This window comes from Carassius auratus, chromosome 14, assembly GCF_003368295.1.
Source record: "Carassius auratus strain Wakin chromosome 14, ASM336829v1, whole genome shotgun sequence".
NCBI classification, from domain to species: domain Eukaryota; kingdom Metazoa; phylum Chordata; class Actinopteri; order Cypriniformes; family Cyprinidae; genus Carassius; species Carassius auratus.
The window spans coordinates 24,767,381-24,789,422 of record NC_039256.1 but is presented as its reverse complement, the minus strand read 5'-3'; the positions used below and the strand labels follow the sequence as shown (position 1 = coordinate 24,789,422).

Sequence of the window (22,042 nt, the reverse complement as noted above, 5' to 3'; positions counted from 1 at the left end):
CTATTTTTAATAGTTAGCTGTGGCTTTCGGGGTGAAGCAAAAGTTGATCTTAACTGTAGTGTTGACAGAGCTATAATAAGAGCTGAAAGAGGCACAAAAGAGCCCTAGAAAACAAGATGCTCTTGGCCTCGGTTCCTTATGTAAATGGTTGTAATTAAACATCCCATAATAACAAGCTTGTGTATTTACACGGCATGTGTTCTAAAATCTCATCTGAGGTATCTATTATTTTCAGATGTGCCTTTGATGCTGGGCCTTTCATTTTAACGAACGGGACCTTTGTGGCTTAGCATATAGCTGCTAGGCTACAAAGATATTGAGACCTCTCAATTTAGACAGATGTCAACTAACTTTTGGAGGTCTTTTAAAAACGATCAACTATAACCAGACAAAGAAAGTGGATAGTGCAAAAGCTCAAACTCCTTGAGGAATAAATGTCACCGTAACACCATATTAGCTATTGAACCATCATTTTCCCCATTTTCGAAACAGACGACTGTCGGGAAAGCAACTGCTTGTCTTCATCAGACATCTCCAGATGCTGTACTAAATGCATCTGGCAGCCCTGAAAGCATTCCCTTCGTATTTATCTTAACTGTAATGGTCATACAGCCTGACAAGCCTTGTCATCGGTGTCTGCTTCCATAATTCCTTTGTCTCAGAACAGCAAAAAATAAAAATAGATAAATATTTGCCTTTGTCCCCACACCATACACAAACACAGTGAGCGGTCTGCGGCTAATACCTGATATCTGAGGCTTTTGAAGGGAGAAATAAATGGAACAGGAAAACCATTTGCATTTCATAGAGATGAACCTGTGATGGAAATGAACCCGCTGTTATCTGCACCATTCAGGGCAGATAAAATGGAGTCAGAACAGATCAGGGCGGTAATGAAGAGCCCATCAATGGGCGAATTGTTATCTTTAGCGCACGTTGAAATGAGAATATCATTTAATTCCTAGAATAATAACTACACAGTAGCTCACACAGTGGCTTTTGACATGCATTGAGCACATGTGAATGCCATCTGCACCGCTGACTCCTACTGAACTGGAGAAGTTATTCCTGAGGGGATCTTCATTTTACAGCAATATAACCTGGAGTTTTTCTTTCTTTCTGTAGGGTCTCATTTTTCAGAGAATCCAGCTTTTATTATAGCTCATACACTAGTGTCACTTCGTCTTTTCTATGAGATGAAAGCCAAGCTGTCGATTGAATGAAGGGTGTCTTTAATTTTCCTAATGGCAAAAGAAACCAAAGGAAGTAGGGAAGTTTTAAAAATGGCAGTGTTGCTGTGGGGGCCGCTGTGACAGTTCCAGCTGTGTTCGTTTTGAATCTGCAAGAAAAATGTATTTCTTTTTCACTCAAAATGAAGGGGAAAAAATTGTAGGAAACAGAGATAGGGAAGTCAGAGGAGGAGGAAAAAAAACCTCTCATAACAACATTTCAGAGGGGCGCTCAACCCCGGGGAGGAATTTGCTGTGCTCATGTGACTACCCATGTGAGTAGTAGTTGTTAAATCATCATTCGCGGGAGTGCAGGGAGCGTGTGGAGAGCAGGGTTGCTGGAGAGAAGCAGAAGGGGAAGAGACGACTGCACACCCTGCAGGTGATTCACGTATTGCAACCAAACCAGTGCTAAATCTACAGCTGTACTCACACTTCCATCGTCAAAGTACTATATTTCAGCGCCAACTGAAAGCCAGTTAGTGTTTATTTCGTTGGGTGGCATCTGTCAGCCATCGATTCTGATGGATTTTTCACTCGCTTTGTTCACCTAAAACAACAAGAAACCCATAAAGCACAGAAATAAAATAGCAGTTCTGAGAGAAATATAGATATTCGTGAGGTGCTTGCTGAAAAACAACTCAATTACTGGAGTTTATTGCACTTCTCTGCGATAAGGCGGGCAACGTGACAGTGCCGTTGACAGTGGTACGTCTCAGGTCTTCTTCGCAGCAGGGTAATGACACAAGTGAACTCATGGTCTCCATTCTGAATGACAGCCATCATGTTGTGCTCTGACGGTCGGTCGTATCTCTAGGCCCTTAAGGACAACGAGGGGACATGCTGTCATGAGCATACTAGCCTCTCTCCTCCACTCACCTGAGACAGTGTCTGGACGACCTTTAACATGTGTCCTCAGGGGACTAGTAGGGCATGATGATGCAAACCACTCTCAGACTTCATTGGCTTCCTTGTCTGTTATTAATTCTCCTCAGGGTGGGTCTCTCCTGAGAGTCTCCGTATGCTGGGCCACCTAAGAGATCAGACATGCAGTAGATGAAAAGAAGTAAACAAGAGAACTCTGAAAACTCCTCCACATGTTATCTATCATGAGTACTTGAAGTATATTAAAGCCAGGTGGCATCACCGGGAAGTAGATTATGTGTAATCTACCTGAATTCTCGATGCGTAGACTGTCAAAAGTCTGAAAAGCTCCTGTGGTGGTCACATGACATACTTCCAATAATATAAACAAACGACTGCTTCTCAAATGCCTCTTTTATAAAGTAATGAGTTTGGCAGGAATTGAGAGCTCAAGGCCTAGGCACTAGGGATGATTTTAACAATATATCATGAGCAGGCTTGCCAGTACATTCTTATGATCTCCCAGGGATACAATATTACATTTTATCTGTCCTGTAATACAGCTATTTTATTTTTTTTTTTTTCTGTTTTGAGACCAAGCGAATCAATATCATAAAATGTCTGGAAAAATGTGACCAAAGTACAAGGCAAGTTGAAAAAGAAATTGTAAAAATAGTGCTGTCAATCAATTTAAAATAATTATTCAAACATGGCATTAATCTGTCACGTAATATTAATTGAATATATACATAATGGATTCTCAACTAGGTAGACACTTGATTTTTTAAGTCATCAGTAAAAATGAAGTTGTTCAGCTTTAAAAGAGAGAGAGAGAGAGAGAGACCCTAATTTAACTTGTGCCCTCTACAACTTCTGTACAAATGGAGAACATTTCCTAAAACTTCTGTAATCAAAATTAAATCATAGTTCATTATTTTGGTAACACTTTAGTATAGAGACCAATTCTCACTAATTAGTTGCTGATTAGCATGCATGCCTATCATTAACATATTGGCTGTTCATTAGTACTTATAAATCACATGTTCTGCATGACCGTACTCTACATGCCTAATCCTACCCTAAACCTCAAAACTCAACAACTAACTATTAATAAAGTAGCAATTTAGGAGTATGTTGAGGCAAATTTCATAGTTAATGGTTTGTTAATAGCAAGAATTGGACCTCAAAACAAAGTGTGACCATTATTTTATACTATCCAAGGTTGAGAATCACGGACATTTATCAATATTTCTAAGAAAAGCCCTAAACTGCAGATAATTTAAAATATTTGCCATTTTTATGTAATTAAAATAACAATAAATTAACACCTTTAACTAACACCTTTAAACAGTTGTATTTGTTAATATTGTAATAATGTCCACCTCAATTTGCACTACTTTTAATATGTTTTGTGATAATTCTGGCATGACCATGGTTAGATGAAATAATATTTAATCCTGTCAGGTAAGTAGCATGATCACCGTAGGCTTATTGAGTGTCTAAAAATCTGAAAAAAAGCAAACACTGTATTACACGAATCAATGCAGTGCTCAGGGTATCTGCATGATGGAGCACTAATGAATACATTTCTCTGTGTTTCGCCTTGAGCTCCAGAACTCTCCCATAGTGCTGAGAGCTAATTCACTTTCATTATCATTATTCCTTTGTAATATCTAGCCTTTTTGTCATCTATTCCGGTAACTTGGATACAAGAAGGCACAGAGTAGACAAAATTAGTTAGGTTAAATATGCTAAAGGGGAAGGTCTTTTGAGGTTTGTCATAATACAGGAGAGTTACAACAACAACAAAAAGACAGGGAATGGGGATTTAAAAAGCTCTGCAATTTTAATCAATAAGAATGCCTGCAGTAGCTTCAAACTGGATTGACTCTAGTCTCAGCCTCAGAAGTCACGCCCGCGGACTGTTGGCTGAACGTCTGATGCACATAGCACGCAAAAGTGGAAACACTTCAGGAGTTTCAAAGTCTTCATCAGATTGGTTGAATTATACAGGATTTCCGGGAGACATCCATGTCATGTTTTTTAATGTTTCACCTGGAATCTTTAAAATACGTCTTTCAAAAATAAGAGTTTTAGACACCAGTCTGTTATTTGTGGCAATATTTCCACGCCTCGAAATGTGCCGCTGAAAGAAACCAACTGTGATTGGTTGTTTGACATTTCGGTCAAACAGCCTCATGGGTGGGTCTTGGACAGAGAAATCTGCGATGGATTCCAGACCTTCAATCGTAAGACTAGATTAACACTGACAAGGTCCTTCACAGGAAACCAAGTTCATTAACTCTTCATCATGTTCTTACAGAGATAGTTCCAGCCAAAATGAAAACTGTCATTATCAACCTCATGTTGTTACGAAACCATATGAATTTCTTCTGTGAAAAAAAAAATATTATATATAATAATATTCTATATAATGAAAATAAATGGATGGGGTTGTAACATTTCAAAAAGCACCTTCTGAAATCATATGATATAGCTCTGTGATGAATGGACTGATTGAAAGTAATTTCAATCAATAAAGCATCGACAGAACAAAATTACCCCTCAAACTGCAGGAATAAACAAATCACTAATAAAAGCATTATATCTCCCCACTTCTTCTCATTAATAGAATATTCTATAATTGGTTCTCTTTACAATTTATTGTAGTCCAATCAGTTCTGCTGTCGCCACACTCATACATTTACATCTTCACATAACGTCCTCTTTCTATATGGATGAATACGAATGCAGATGCGTGCAGAAGTTACTTTTAAGCTAATTTCAATACATTACACTCTCCACAACAGAGCTGACAAACAAGTCGATATTAAATGATGTGTTTACTGCTCTATGCTACACTGCATAAAGCACTTTGATAATCAGAATACACGTTGATTTGTGACATTAATCTTAATGTTGTATTATATTTGTGTGTGTGCATCTTTTGCCTTATGTCTAAGCGTAACATATTACTCAGAAATGCTACTGAGACAGATGAGGGTGAGCTCAGCAGTGTAATTTCTCATCATAACACAACACACACATAAATATTAATAGCAGGGTTTTTGGCTGGTGGGCATGAATCATTTTTGTAGACAGAGAGGAGCCACCCATGCATGCCCAAAAACAGCATTTAAGAAAGCGCTGAGATAAACAGCAGCGCTGCAAGGCCTGGCAACGGGAAAAGCCATATAATGCTTCCGAGACCTCAGACAATCAGACAAATCAGACATTTGTTAAGTCTACTTGAAGCGTACTTATGGCAACTAAGGGCAGCTGCCAGATTATATTTATTAATAGAGGTCATAGTCATGCTGCCCATCAGCCTGAGCAAACCGACCGGCTTTGACAGGAGATATTATTCTTGTGTTAATGAGGAACCAGAAAAAGATTCATAATGTGAGTATATATTAGTGGGATATTTCAACTAAAAACAAACAATTTAACATCATTCCAAACCTGTGTGACTAACTTCTTTCTGTGGAACATAAAAGAAGACTTTATCTTTAAATATTGTTTTTGTCTATACAATGGAAGTAATTCGGGACCTTACTGACTTTCATTGAGAGGAGAAAAAAAAATGTGTATATATATATATATATATATATATATATATATATAAAATTGTTTTTTTCTTTTTTTTTTTTTTATAAAGCAATGAGAACTAAATTGGTGTTCCCTGGTGCATGAAAAGTATGAAAAGTATTATAAAATACTATGAAAAGTATTTTCATACTTTGAAAAGTATTATAAAAATAGCAAAACTAAATGACAATTATTAAAAGCAAAACATTTCACAAAAGGAGTTTAAATTACAGGTGTAAGAAGTTATTTTACAAGTAAGAATTTTTTTAAGTAAATATTAAAGTTGTATAAATACATGTTCTGGTTTTCAAACATCAGTACAATATAGTTAATGTGATGAACTGCAAATGTGGTTATTCTGCAAGGCCACCAGTGTGAACTTGAAAGGAACTAACATCAGTAAAAATGTCACACTTTATTTTAAGGTCCAATTCTCACTATTAACTAACCATTAACTAGGACTTTTGCCTTAATTAACTCCTAATTTGCTGCTTATTAATAGTTTATAAGGTAGTGGTTAAGTTTAGGGTATTGGGTAGGATTGTGGATGTCATGCATTATATGTAGTTTATAAGCACTAATAAACAGCCAATAAGTTAATAATAGGCATGCTAATAAGCAACTAGTTATTAGTGATAATTGTAACCTATACTAAAGTGTTACCAAATTACCTTGATATCAGCTATGTTTAAATGTAAACGTCTCAGAAAAGTAAATGCTTTAAATGTAGCTTTCAGATCCCACTTGATATTTTATGTCATGCAGTGAAATCCAGTTTATATGGGATATTCTATTGCTGTAGACAGGATATTCTAGTTGCACTGTTTTTTTTTGTTTTGTTTGTTTTTTAATATGTTGGGTTGTATGTGTCCAAACAGGTATATGATCATCAGTATAAAGCTGTACTGGATGGAATGGAAACTGAAAGCATGATGGAAATCTATCCAGCCAAACGCATCGAGATGTTCAGAATGGGAAACGGCACTGACGAGGTCCTGGAGGTGCATGACTTCAAAAATGTAAGGGTTTATGACACACATGTGAAATATTTTCATTGTGATGTGAGAGATTCAGCTCACATTCCTGCAATCCGAGTCTCAGCCTAGGAACTGCTGTCAAAATACAGACAGAACGTTTTTCTTCTTCTCTCAGACTGATGATATTGAATCTCTGAAAAGCACTGTGCTAAGCAAAAGCAAACTGGCAGTGATGACATCTCGCATCAGCATTCAGACATACTTGTTGCTAGCCCCATCTTCTTTCTAAATTACTATGGTCAGTGGAGCAAAGCCACAAAAAAGATTAGTTTCATTCAAGGCATTGCCATGGGAAACCAGAAAACAAGTGAATAGGTAAAATCATTTAAATCACATGTTGATATAAAATGAAAGGGGAGTTCAAGCACCGAGCCCTCTTCGTCACTTCTTGCAACTTCTGGCTCAGGGCAGACTTTGGAATTGATTTTTGTGAAGGAGGGATGTTGCAAGTCATTACACACACTAAAACTACAAACCATCTCCACAGAGCCTGAAGGCTACAGCCCATGAATGGAAATGCAGTAGTAATGCCAACAGAAACACAGCAAAAATCCTTTCTCTATTGTTTTAGACAAGTCTGAGTGTCCTCCAGAAACTTAAAAGTAATGATGAGAATTCCACAACAGCAGCTTATAGGGAAAGCCAAGGAGACACATCGCATAGACTATGCTATGAACCAAAAGTCATAAAATGTCCTTCAGCATGTTCCAGTAATATATTTTGCTGCAATACAAGGCAGAGTGCAAGTGAATTTCCATTACATTTATTTATTTAATGTCCAGAAATCACTGAGAATACTGCATATCATTTAAAAGTTTGGGGATTATTTTTTTTATTCATTATTGCAATTTAGAATAACAGTAATAATAAATTGATCAAAAGTAACAGTTAAGACCTGGATTGTCCTAAAACATTCTATTTCAATAAATGCTGTTTTTAAAACCTTCGATTCATTAAAGAATTCTAAAGTATCATGGTTTCCACAAAAAAATATTAAGCAGAACCAAAATATACATTCAAAAACAATCATATATCTTACAGACCCCTAAACTTCTAAATGATTGCTTATGCATATGCAACTATATCTCACAAATGCACAGCTTTGTTTTTTGTAACTTTGACTTTATAACTTAATTTTTTAAATATTTTCCTCTGAGGTGGAAAGTGCAAAAGTGCTACAAACTAAAGGGTTTCCTAATGTACAAATGGCACATTTTTCTCCATCTGTTGTGGTCTCGTAAAAACCAGTTGCAAAATTGGCTGAGAGCAAGGCTTTAAATGATTTTGCCAATAATCACTGTCTATGTCCATCAGTGTTGAGAATAACAATGATTAGTTTGTCCTACAGGAAGACAAGATGAGCTATTTTACCACCCATTTGATGATACAAGAAGTCGGTAAAGATGCGGGGGGAATTTCTTAACAAAGTCAAAGTCTGTTTATAACATCCTAATACAGAAACAGTATACTGCCTGGGTCAGTTTCCCAGACACAGATTAGGTCTGATCTTAGATCTAGTAATGCTGTTAAGAGCGATTCCTCAGTGCTAATTCGGTTAGCCCTTGACTTCACCTGCATTCAGGAAGCAGTATTTGTTGTCTCTCAAACCAATAACTGGTGGAAACAGGTGTGGGCATCTACATACAAGTAATGTGCCAATGCTTGGAGCAGCGCTCCTTTGCCCTCTCTAAAAACTGCATCATTCGGTGCTTCAATTCGAATAATTGTTTTAGAGCATGCACACATTTAATCTGGCTAATGGCAAAGCTGTACTTCAACACTCTTTCTTAAATGACATTCTTTTCCTATTCCTATTTTTTCTTTTATCCCTGTAATGAAGAGTCTTTCCATTTTCCAGTTGACCAGGCTCAGCAATAAATGCATTTCATCAGAAGATAGGTCTGTCTTGCATGCAAAAGCAAATCATTACCAGAAATTGAAGAGCAATTTGTCACAATGATTTTCGGCACAAACAATGCACTTTTCAATCCTCTCATAACCGTTTCTTCACTAACCTAGCTGTAAAGGACCATTGTTAGTGTGCCGTCTAAAAGTAGTTATAAGAGCACAGAACACATGAATTTATGATGCTTCCGTTAATACTGCAAAAATTATTCAGCACCGACAGCATCATACTCACTCTCACTTTCCCTATGCTACAACAGCGAAACCAGAGCAACTGTGGATTACTTAATGTATTCCCGAATGCAGGGAGGTATTGTTTTTATCCTTCTGAGTGAAGAGTCTGTAACGCGATAGCCTTTATTTCCCTTCGAAGACTACTTTCAGACAGTAAAGAACTTTCTTCAGATGCTCCTGCTAAAATGGGTTTTTCTCTTTTCAAGTGTAAAGCAACAAATTCTGTATGGCAGACCATCAGCTGTGGCTTTCAGGAAAAAGCTCCTCACTTCACCAAACAGATTAGCTCCGCAACACAGACCATAAGTGCTGCAAATCAATGGGCTTTGCCTACATATAATCATGGCTTCAGCGGTATACCTCTCTACTAGCTGGGGCTGTAGACCAATAATCTTGAATTGGCTAGGAAATGATTCCCGTTGCTTTAGTTATATAACATTTGCTGTATCTGCGCTGCACTGAAAAGGCTTCAGGGTATTTTGGTGAGAGTATTTAAGGTCAAATGCTGATATCATGCAATAAACAGTCAATCTCATTAACATTTATGTCTTTCAAGGGCATCATGGGCATTCGTTTTGCCAAGCACCAGAGATGCTACATCAGGACTCAAACCAAGGAGCTGCCCAAGCTGGACTCAAAGACCATCGACATAGAGGTATTCTAATCGCACCAAACACATCTTTCAGCGATCTGCTTCCTTAAAAAGAGGAAGGGGGGAAAAAACATCATGAATTTTGCAACAGAGTTCATCAGACTGCAAAATATGAAACTCGCTCCAACCATCACCGTTTATCCGCAATCCAAACTAACCAGCAGACCCACGCCAACTCCCCAACCCACCTCCACCATCTCATCATCCCCTCCAGCATTTTCCACAAAAGTATAAACTTGGGTCTCCTGTGGCCGTGAATCCATCTGAAGGTCCACAATCCCATAACCCCTTTGTGGCACACATCAAATGGTGTTTGCCGTCAATCCTGAACTAATATTAATTTTTAATCATCTCCTCTGAAGCCTCAGCCCAAATAGCCTTAAGGAGAGAGAGAGGGGTCCTTGGGAAAGGTAACCCATTAAAATGGTATTTGAAGATGTTTGCTCCGTAAATTTCACTTGACTCAGGGCTGAAGTTATTCATCTCTGTTCTCCTGCTCTAAATGGCTGTCTGTGACACTCGGCAAGAGTGATGGGCAAAATTCTATCAATCAAACATCCAATTAATCGGTGTCATGGAGAATGGCAGGTGGTTTCGAAAGTGCTAAACCCTCTTTCCGTGGCAGTTCATATTGAAATGGAAGAGTGCGGCAAAGTGTTGCGCCTCTCCGATCTGTATTAAAAACACAGTGATCTATTGTTGTCTCAAGTTCCCAGACATCCTCTTTGACATTTGGAACAGAAGGTATTATAGGCAGAAACAGCCTGCATGTTCTCTTCCTCATCGTTTTAATGTCGAATCCATGTTTACAGATACTAATTGCGAAGCCAACGCCATATGTCGCTGCCATTTCTCCCTTTATTTTTTATTTTTTTGCTCATTGTGAAACCTAATTAGATTTTTCGGCTAAGCTTTATTTCACAGATGTGAAATCAATCAGAGTTGGCCAGGGCTGAAGCAGTCGGGCTAGAGAGAGAGAGGGTAGACAGAAAGAGAGCTAGCGATGCGCCTGGTTCTCAAAGGGGGGACGGGGACACATGGTGCAAGATGGAGCAAGCTGTTCCTACCATAAAGACGCAGCTAACCAGGAGAACATTCACAGAAATGATCTCTCATTTATTGGATAAACAGACTTAAGAGTGTAAAATGCTAAAAATTCAAGCTGTGGGCTTCACACAAAGGTGACAGAATTATTTAGGCTTGCTAACTGGCTGTTTACATTCCGGCTTTCTCTAAATCTTTGATCATATACATACCAGCATGGAGGCCTGAGATAAATCAGGATGCTATTGAAACCAAAGACTGCTTGCCTGTGGACGATAGAGAGAGCAAGAGAGAGAGAGGGAGGCCATTCTTTCCAAGGTTGCGAGCATGTAAAGGAAGTGGAGGTTAAAATCCACATTATTAGCTCCAAGTGCAGCTGAGCCGCAGGGCATGCGACTGTGGTCCCAGAGCAAGCTGCCTTAACACGCTTCACCACAAAACAATGCTGGCTGAGGAGAAACTGCATGCCACTGATAAGGAAATAAAGCAACCTACAAGCACGACTAGGTGACAAGCATAAATTGTATGCTGCCAGTTTGTTTACCATTTTCAATTTATTCAGTCTGGGAAATGATGAAAGTGGTAATCCCTGAACTTCCCACTGGTCTCCAACTGCCCAAATGTCTACGATGAAATCATGGCCTGTCTTCCTGCACAGCCCTTGAGTCTCAGGATAAATTTGGTAACTACCTCTGTGTGTGCACCCTCTCTTTTCCACATCGTCGTTGCCATTTATACTTACCATTCTGAGGTTTACATATAGTTATGAATAATTGCATATAACTGCATTTTATCTATTATATACCTAGTTATTAACAATAAGAACAAAATAAATAATAACAATAAGCGTTAATCTCTCCTTACGGTGTCAAAATTTTAAAGAGAAGACAAAACAGCTGTTTTTATATTTTACAAAGCTTGGTTAAAGCTACATTGATGAATGAAGAAAGAGGCATTTTGATGGTACAATTTCAGAATTGACCAGCCGGGGTCATACTAACTGGGCCATGCTAACCAGCCAAACCTTGACCCCTTGGTCAAGACATAACTCAGCTCTGCTCTTTTCCCTTCAGTGCCTCTTCGGCAACCTTTAGATGTCTCAAGAGAACCCACCCTTAAACTTATCTAGCTAATTTCTCAAAAAGTGTGATAAAATGTTGTAGGATCAGTGCCCTAACCTTTGTTTACTCGTATGAAAGGCACGCTTTGCTCGAGCAGTCAAGATGGCCAATTAAAGCAGCCTACTTGCACCGCTGGCCCTCGTTTTAATTTTAGGCTAAAACAGTATCCTTCACTGCTTGAGTCATGCAGGCTGTCCTCCTAGTCATCATTAGTTTAGCGTGATTTGAGGGAAAGGGGGCCGGAGCAAAGAAACTGTCTCAAAGGCGCAAAGAGCGAAGCTTTTAATCAGGCGGAACTGGAACCGCTACAGGTCAGTGCTGTGTCACTTCCCAACAAACAAGAAAAGGCACCATAAATGACTTCTAATAAAACAAGAGCAGCGGGATGAAAAAAGAGGGCTGAGAGGGAAAGCAAATGGAAGAGAAAGAGGGGAATCTAATATAAATGATAGTAGCTAAGACAATAGCCTCAGGATTCTACATCAAGCTTAACCAATGTGCAATTAAGCTTTAGACCGGGAGAAAATCACCTTGTAAAAATATTTGTCATGTGAGCCATTTCTCTGGTCTCTGCACTAATTAACAAGGGAATGTAGCAGAGTTTGTTTGTACTTCTATTTACACATAACTACAAGAACAACAAACATATACCTCATGTGATTACATTACCCAAATATGCTTTCTAGATCTCAATTAGATCAAACTGACATACAATCACTATCATGAAGCAATAATAATTTACTTAACAGCTCATGAACTACAGAACTAACAAATTAAGTACACTATTAACAGTTGTATAATTAGTTGTATAATGGGTGACGAGGTGGATGCACCAGTCTATGCCTAGAGGATTGAATAACGTCAGTCTTTCCTCAGGCCAACACCGCACAAAGACTTTAAAGTCCTCTTAAAGTCATATATATTTTTGTATTCCTATTGTTATACAAATTAAAATGCAACACCACCAGTGCCTGCAGAAAAAGGGAAGAAATAAGAGTGTTTTACAAGAAGGTACAGCTATAGTCTTTAAGAGAGGTCAAATTAAATATTTTAGCCATGGTCAGCAGTTAGTTCTCTGATCCCTGCAGAGTAAAAGAGTGAAATGATCCAAGGCAATAGCATAAAGCAGGGACTCCAGCTTTATCTTGGTCTGGCTGTGGGAAGGAGATTTGGGATGTGCAATAACCCGACAAACAGAAATGTGTAGGGTAGGAATGAATTGGGTCAGTTTCAATCAAGCCAAGCTAGCTTCTGAAAGCACAACTTGAGTGTCAATACTTTGCCCTTGAACCCTACATACAAATATTGATCCTAAGTGTTTTGTTAAACTAGTCATTTTATTTTTTCACACACACAAAAATCAATGTATAAAATAGGCTTTGAAGTGAAAATATGAACTGTGTTAGCAATTTGTGTAAACCATACACGGAACTGTTGAAAGACACAAGGAGCCAGTTGTAAACCGCTCAAACTGCTGACACTTCACTCATGACATTTAAAACAGAGACTGCAGCACTAAGCAGAGACTGTGTCAAAGACACATCATTCACAGTTAAAACTTAAAATTGTGGTTATTATAATGGCTTTATGTGATGATAGTTTAATGATTCAGATTAACCACTGAAACTGAATTGTAGTTAAAAACAGCTGAATGCTGAAAGGCTATAATAACTTATTTTTATCCTCCGATATCATAAAAAAAAAATGTGTAATAGAGGGTATCAGCATACAAGATAACTTCCAAAAGTAGCTTCAGTAACCATCTGACCTCTGGTGCAATGCAGTGTATAGAAACTGTGAGAAGCACAGTAGCACAAAATTAAATCTTGGGGAAGCAATATCAAAACTGTCCAAGTATTGAAAGCTTCTGGAACTAATTTCTGTGTTTTAATATACTGAAGTGTAATGATTAGTTTTATATAATAATATATATTATATTAAATAGCTGTGATTGTCTGGTATTAGAAATATTGGCAATACTGTCCTTCACAGTATCCAGGTCAACGAGGTATGATCAGATGATCATCCATCCCATCTATGACCCAGTATGAATGCTTTTGGTAGGCATTAAAATGTACATTCTTTTTTGCAGTTGAGTGAGACAGGTGAAGTGGATATGCAGATGGTGGAATCTCAGATATGGATCCCTGCTGAAGAACCAGTCTCCAACAAAACATTCCTGTTGGATTCCAAGATCTGGGAGATTTGCCAAGATCTTCCAATCCACTGGATCCACCCATCTCCTCTCAGAGGTTACAAACAGGGCTTCACCGCCTTGAAATCCAATTCAAGACTAGTAATAAGGTTTCAGAATAGCCTAAGAGTCAAGTCTGTAATTTATTTTGTGCTCCACTGTTTGTTTATACTTTGCTTCAGTAGGAAGGCGAAGGAAAAGAAAGAAGAAAAAACACTGCATTTTATGTTTAAAGCTCTAGAAATGTCCTAAGCAATCAACTAATCAAGGACACACTATTCTGTGTTTGAAGAGCATTTTTGCCCCTAACCAACTTCTGTTTTTCCAAATAAGGGCATTATAGTACTGGAGGTCTTTATGTTCTTAAGGATGATCAAAGAGGCCTTTTATGATATCAGTTTTTTAGTAGCAAGCGTTACCGTCTTTCCTTCTGTGACGCAGATGCTGAATTCCATGATGTGGAGGATGTGGAGGAGACCCCAGAGCTGGAGGGGAGAGGTCCACGTCAGGCCCGGGATGTCATGGACCAGTTACCAGTGAACGACTATGTAAGTATGAGTCCCAGGTTCTTTACTAAAAGAGGTGTTCAGGCCGCAGGTGAGTCGGATAGTCATGTTCTCTTGGTATAAATCGTTCATTAATCGAAGTTCCCATTCCGAACTTAAAACAGACCATGTGGACCAGAGGGTATTGAAATTGCTCTATATATCTGCTTAAATCAGGCCAGTTCACTTAAGACTCCCTTAATGTCTTACAGCTAATGGAGAGGGATATTTAGCCTTCAAAGGAAGCAAGTTTGCACACTCACAATTTTTCCTTGCCTCTCTTGTGTAGTTAGGGATGTACAAAGACAGCCTCCCAAGGTCACTCATTACTGAATAAATAACTGTATTAATCATGCTTTAATTATCAAGGCATGGAGAATCAAGCGGCCAAAGAGTGTCCTTTATTGCGTCCATGAAGTGAAGCATATGTTCACTGATTAATTATCCTGAAGCTGCATGCACTAATGCTTTGCACACCTAAGATATACACCTCTCCAACTAGCGTGCGACGTCTAACCTCTAAGCACGAGGATGAGAAGACTGAGAAAAGAAAGATGTTTTTATGGAGGAAAAAGGGCACATTTATCTGCAGAGGCCCAGGAACGTCTTGCCTGCCCACCTCATCCAGCAACATGGGCTGCAATGTAGCATATAATTAAAGCAGACCCAGATGAAACCACCTTTCCCTTTTGAAATCCTCTCCTTCTATCAGCTGGTTAATACACACCAAACCAGCCAATTCCCAGGCTAAGCACAGACGGGCTGTGTTTGTGGGCAGAGCGATAACAAAGGCTTTTGTGAACGTCAGAGGGGATGTGGCTCCCAGTAATTGGAGTCTGGAGTCATGTAAATGCTGCTGGGAAGCCAGATATCCCAGACCTTTCAGAGGATCCTAGATGCAAGCCCTTCTTTAGCTCTCCCACCGGCAGACGTATGCAGCTAGAGGAGGGAAATTATATTTAGCTACAGGTCTCTTCCTGTTGTGCACTTTTTATAAATAATCATCAAAGATCCTGTGACAGAAGGCCTGAGAAATACGAGGCTGACCTTTCCCCAGTCCTGCCACGCTGATGCGTTGTGTGCCAGCACAGCTCTGGATATCTTTCAAACTGAATAACTATCATCTGGCTGTGCTGAGAAATTGCATCATGGTCCTTGACCTACATTGGGAGGATAAGCCTCTGATGATTGGGTCCCGTCAAATCTCAGACTCATGTGCCTGCCGCAGTTGTTGATGGTAGGCACCATGACCCCGCGTCCTAGCTGAAAGCATTCTGGCTTGCATATCACTGAGTGAACCTGCCTCCCCACGTCCATCTGTAGTTAAGATGCTCTGTCCGGTCAAGGACTCAATGAAGATGTATTACCATTAAACTTAGGATACCAAAATGAAACGTTCTCTCGTTAAATCTGTCATGTAAAACGAAAAATGTAAATTAACATGATTTTCTTTAAGCCCCGATCTGTACGAGTTGGGGGCGTGTCAGTGATTAACATGGTGGAATATACAATACGTAAAGGTATTTAGCTGTGATATTGTCCGGCTTTTCTATTTACAGCGCAGTAAGTTAATCGACGACACATAATATGGCATTTTAATATAACAATGCAACTTGTAACAATAAAGTTGGCAGTGGCTTCATAAATTAATAACATAATAAATAGCATAAAAAAAACGAAGTATACCTAATGCACATTTCTTTGTTTTTCATTTTCTAGAACAAGACTTTAAGAACATTGCTGTATTTTTTTGTTATTAATTAAGAGAAAGTACTATGCCATCTTGCTCCAAAGAAAGTGCCTTGAACGCACATGCCGTCGTAAGCACGACTTCCCACCTCGTGCGTACGAACTTCCCAGGAGGACTTAAACGCAGCATTAGCCCAATGTATGCAGAACATTCGCGAAAAATTCAGCAATCGCGAAATCCTGGAGGCACTGCTTTGACAAGTATGAATTACATTATTTATATAATATAAAGAACAGCATTTATTTGAAAACGAAAACGATAATTTACTGTCATATTTCCTGAATACAGTATTAATGTCTTCAACAATAAATAAATAACTAAATATTACTGACCCTTTTGAATGATGGTAAATATCAAAACACACAGAAAATGCAAATCTGCAGTATTTTCATAAAACAACTCTTTACTTGAGCAGGTGTTCGCATTAACATTTCGATGAATGTTCAGCTTCAACGATAATTAAATTCTGCCATACAATGAATGCAAATGCTATACATTTGTTGTAAACAGGATATGTAGATTTGATGCAATAACCTGTAAAAGGGGTCTTTCTCCATCATTTACTGATAAACATGTCCTCCACAAATCTTTGTGTTTATGTGCATCCCGATCAGTTCCAATCTGCTCCAGATGTCCCAATCACTTTTTAGAACAGAACAAAATGAAGCATGTATATTTATGTCAAACTAAATAATGTGTGCTCAAATAAATAAATAAACAAATAGCGTGTTAAGCAGATTTAATTATGTTTGAGATGTTAATAAGTTAACTTTGACAGTCCAGAAAAAAATATATATAATAAATTGATTCATGAATAATTTTACTCAAAGTGTATTTTATAATCAACAAAACTCTTTTGGGAAACAAGTGTATCTCTAGTGTCTTGATTAGCATTAAGATAGTGTGAAGTTTAAGACATTTTTCCCCTCAGTAATAGTGGTTTATGAAGTAAATCCACAGAGTGTCAAGTCGAGAATCAACTCTATGATGTGTCACACCATAATAAATGAGGAGTTTTCATACTTCCTCACGTTAAATGCGACTGCATCACGCTCTACGGGCTGTAACACTAAACATAACAGAGAACATGACAGGCTTTGTAAGGCTAATGCAAAACGCTACAGTCAGCTATAGGCACCTGTGCTTAATTACTCTTACTAGTTTATGCATGACTGACATCATGTCCCAGAGTACTTCACTTCTTCTCACTGACATATAAAGTCTCAAACATCAAGTTATTAACACTCACTTTCTCACTGCGGCAGGATAATCAGTTTGATGAATATACCTCCGTGGAACAATACCATTCATAGTCTGTTTGTTTTATCCTAATCACACATCATTTCACTCAACAAAAAATCTCTTATTTTCCCAAATAACATCCACCTTTCATGCTGGCAGGGGGCTTTTCTGTGAAAGTCTGATAAAGCAAACAGCGCTACACTGACAGGCTTTGTGCCGTTTCCAAAATGAATTGTTGTCTCAACACTCTTGACCCTAAACCTGACAAACATTATGAATCAGTAATTGTCTTTGTGCATATGAGAGAGTAATAAATCAAAGAGTACAAGCATCACCCTGCTTTCTCTTGCACAAGTCTAATCATTAGAAGAATGCAATTTTCACTCCATTCATCAAAGCAAAGTAAACTCATAAAAACTCATACATGTGGCGTTTATGGAGAACATAATGAGAAATGGGACTCAGAGGAGAAATGCATGTCATTACGCATCTTTGCACGCACATGCACAGGCACATTATAATTCACTGCGCTTCATCTCAAACCCAAAAAGATCAATAATGATAATAAAATACCTGTTTATACTATACAAACACCGCAAATGACCGTTTTTGGATGCCATTCTCATCTAGGCAACACATTTCAGAATGATTTTCTCCCGTCACGTTCATTTGCATCATTTCCCAACAGGAAGTCTGAAACTTTGCCAGACGACCTGGAGAGATACGGCTTCATCTGCCAATCTAATGCAGATCAGCAGAGGTGACTAGGTCCACGACAGTGTTTTTAATCAGACGGATAACGTCATATTGTCTGCGTCGTAAGCTCTGCAGATCGAAATGCAGTCAAATGAAACAGTGCGAGTCGAGGGTGCTATCTGCTCCAACAGTTACGGGAGATAGAAAGTTAAGTGGCACTTCTTGTTGTAGCGGCTGATCAAAGGCATGGCACTCAGCCCTGGGTAATCTGGAGAGGGCACGCGTACACGATCACAATGGAGAGGGCCAAGGGCCATTAATTCTACCCAATTTACCTTTCACTCCGCTTTCATTTAGCCCTTACACCAATTCACACCCTGCCTGTGAGAGCAAATAAACCATTCCTTGTTGGGCGATCATTACCCTGCTAATTGCTGTATGAACGCGCCATTCGCTTCATGCCAAAGTCAAAGGAGGGCATGAAAGTGCATGGGGGAGGGTTCTCATTTCTGAGCTGCCGCTCGGACTCAGGCGCAAATGCTACGCTTTTATGGTAGTGGGAGGGCTGGGATGAAAGAAATAGTGTAATTATCTCGGTGGCTGCCAGTGTCAAACTCGCTGTGACTGAGAACGGACAAGCAATAGGGTTAAGGCACTTGAATCAGAGATGCTAAGGCCAAGCGATGCCACCGGCGGCGTAATGGAAAGGTCAAGGGCATTATATCATATCTGATACCCTGGCTTGGCATATCAAAAGCATCTACTTTAAATGCCACTCTGATCCTTGTGACATATCAGAGCACGACAGGGTTTTTGTCATCGCATGTCTACACCCTATAATCACTCTTCATTCCCCTTTTCAGAGCACTGCACCTTTTTATTGCTAAAATCAAGCCATCAGTCATGCGCTCTGTGGTGAGATTGCAGGTATTGTTTGGCTGCAGTTCTGACCCTGTTGACTCACTCTCTTTGCAGAGAGAAGCTGGGATGGAGCTGGACAACAGCCTAGATGAGCAGGGCTACTGCTGCCAGTACTGTCGTCGGGGGTACCGTTACTGTCGGCGATACCACGAGCCCCTGGGCGGCTTTTGGCCGTATCCCTACTATTACCAGGGAGGACGGGTCATCTGTCAGATTGTCATGCCCTGCAACTGGTGGATAGCAAGAATGCTGGGACGAATTTAAGGATGCCGGTGGGAACCAGTGGTGCTATGCTGCTCAGGGGTACGCGTAGACCAGCTTCATTTGTACGAAATGTCACATATACGCTCAAAACCTTTTTCCATTCCTTGTGTAAACAAAAATAAATAAATGAAAATATATATTAAAAAAAGGCAAAACATTAGATTAGCAAACACTATCGATAATCTTTTAATATTATATATGGGTAGTTGATGGATGACCTTCCAATTCAAGATTTTAAGTTAAACTTTTTAAATGTATAATATTTTAATAGTACAAAAATATTCCATCTCAGACTTTTTTTTACCAGCATTTTGCTTGTAATTATTATGCATGCCATTTTTATGACCATATTAATTTGAAACCACGTGGAATTTTAGCCTCTCAATTAATATGGTTACAAAACCTGGTATTATACAATTAATTGTTTAAAACAGTGCTAGATGGAGTCTCATGTCAATGGAAGTATTTCGTGTCAGCTACCCATATATGTACATGGCTGCTTTTTATATAAGACTTATCCTTTTCAATCCTTTTATCTGTCCTTGACCTGATGTTGATACTAGAAATAGAACAGAAACAGGTGCTTTAGAAATGGTCATTTACTGTAGTCTACATATATTCCATGCAGACCTTTCATTCAACAGTGTAGGTAGAGACAAGGTGATTTAATTTGATTTAATTAACATTGATTTTATTTGACTGTGTTTGTTTGCACATGAAGTTCTACATGACATGACCATTTCCATGGGCCCTTTGTTTGTCATGTTTATAGTGGATGAGAGGCATTATAAGAAACCAGGTTGACATAAATAAATTCACAGTAATTTGCATGTTTATATTATGAACTATTGTGTTTAATGTATTTACGCTTAAGCAAGTCCCTGTAGAACTTTGAAGATTAGCCTTTTTAAAAGCTGTTATGTGAATTTAGTGCGGTGTAGAACTACACTGTACACATATCACACGGCTATATTTAAGTAGTGACATTGCTAGCGAGCATAATTGCAGGTCTGGGAGTGTTTCAGTCAATTCTTTCATCCAAGCAAATGTGTGCTCTATAAATTTCATTTACGTAATCGAATGCTCTTTTGTGTTTTTCAAGCAACTTCCTTCTAAATAAAACTGGTAAAATTTTTATAGTCTGTTACTAATTTTCTCCTGCACATAAATTTACTTGTGCTATGGGACCTGAAAAGTGCATTAAGTGTATGCCTTTAAATTTCTGTTTGTTTTCTTCGGGAAACAAACTCGATGACCTTGACATTATTAGTGTTACGCCCTTCCAGTTCTGCACATGACTGAGCAATATGAAATCTAATAAGACAGACACAGCATATTATTTTAAATTATCATAACGAAACCCTTGAAAGGCATTACACTGAAAGCATACAAAATGCATCTATTCTGAGAAACCAACAAAAGAGCAAAACACAGGGCTTTCATCTTGAAACAAAAGATGCCACATCTATGACAAACAACCACACAATGCCACAAAGCATTTTATGGAGGAAGTTAAAACTCACCTTGATGTTTATCTCTTTCGCATCCATGGTCAGTTGTCTAAATGTGATTTTCATCAGCCATATCTTTTCTCAAAACACTTCTTTCTTCTGCTATACTAAGATCTAATTCACTAGAAGCCTGAGGTAAATGATCAAAGCACAAACTCAAAATACCCCATAAAGCTTATTACATTGGATCCTGTTTCTTTTATCACAATACCTGAAATCACATGAGACACCGTCCAGCACTTATCTTGATGCGGTGCTAGAGGAAGTCACCTCCAACATTGACAGAGCCATCTTATAGCAGGAAAAATTTCTATAATAAAATAACAACATACATACATAAAATACATTTTTTGATTCTTCCATTTATCAAATTATTTTTTGTTATTAAAATATCACATTACTGTAATTTCTACTGTAATTAACTTAATGAAAATCTACTTATCCTCATAATGTACAAAACCCTTATGACTTTCTTGAATGTCCAAGCTTCTCTCATCTATACACTAAAAAAAGGACAAAACGCTCAATAAAACCATCAAAAAAAGAGAAAAAAATGAGGAAGAAAAACTAATGTTGATATATATATATATATATATATATATATATATATATATATATATATATATATATATATATATATATATATATATATATATATACATATACACATACAAATCTTGACACATTATACATATAAATCATAACTTTTCTTGATACATCGCCTCATTTTTATTTGGGTGTTTTTACTAATAGAACTAAGCAACATTGCAATAAATTGAATTTTAAGAATAATACAAGAGGAAGAGCAAGGGTGCAGCACAAAGACGTTTGTGTCATTATAAATTCAACCAAGCTGTTTACAATGTCACTGCACCTTACTATATGCCATATCCTTTCATTACAAACATCTAGTCATTTATCTGCTGGCGTTTTTATATACATGTCAGCTATGACAGATAACATAGGCTATGTTGTATATGATATATTAACCTGTTACAGCTAAGGTAGAGAACCAAATAAACTACACACACACACACACACAAAATATCAGTGAGTCACGCCTTAAAATTGAATGAATTCAAGAACAACACCATGCACATACAGTATACCGACCCAGATCCATACTGAGACGTGCCTAACGATTTCAGATTTAAAACAACCTATTTTCGTTTGTGAAAGCTCAGAGCTGCTTGTATTTCATTGCCGAGACGCAGAAAGATTGAGAGTGAGCCTGCAGCAACAGTG

General features: G+C 38.2%; 1 protein-coding gene and 1 long non-coding RNA gene across 2 annotated transcripts in view; one reads left to right on the top strand and one right to left on the bottom strand.

Annotated features, from left to right (window-relative positions):
- tnmd (tenomodulin) overlaps positions 1–20,421 on the top strand; it is a 31,999-nt gene extending 11,578 nt beyond the window's left edge. The window contains exons 3-7 of the mRNA XM_026280874.1: positions 6,560–6,700; positions 9,414–9,512; positions 13,767–13,926; positions 14,310–14,416; positions 19,077–20,421. Of these exons, the coding sequence (XP_026136659.1) occupies positions 6,560–6,700; positions 9,414–9,512; positions 13,767–13,926; positions 14,310–14,416; positions 19,077–19,286 (717 nt within the window). The 3' untranslated portion in view covers positions 19,287–20,421. The remainder of the gene's footprint in view (positions 1–6,559; positions 6,701–9,413; positions 9,513–13,766; positions 13,927–14,309; positions 14,417–19,076) is intronic.
- Positions 941–21,094, bottom strand: LOC113114120 (uncharacterized). The gene is made up of 5 exons (XR_003293685.1): positions 21,009–21,094; positions 2,130–2,262; positions 1,879–2,049; positions 1,663–1,779; positions 941–1,339 (listed from the first exon to the last, which is right to left on the bottom strand). It is a non-coding gene; the product is annotated as an uncharacterized LOC113114120 (long non-coding RNA).
- Between the last annotated feature and the right edge of the window lie 948 nt (positions 21,095–22,042).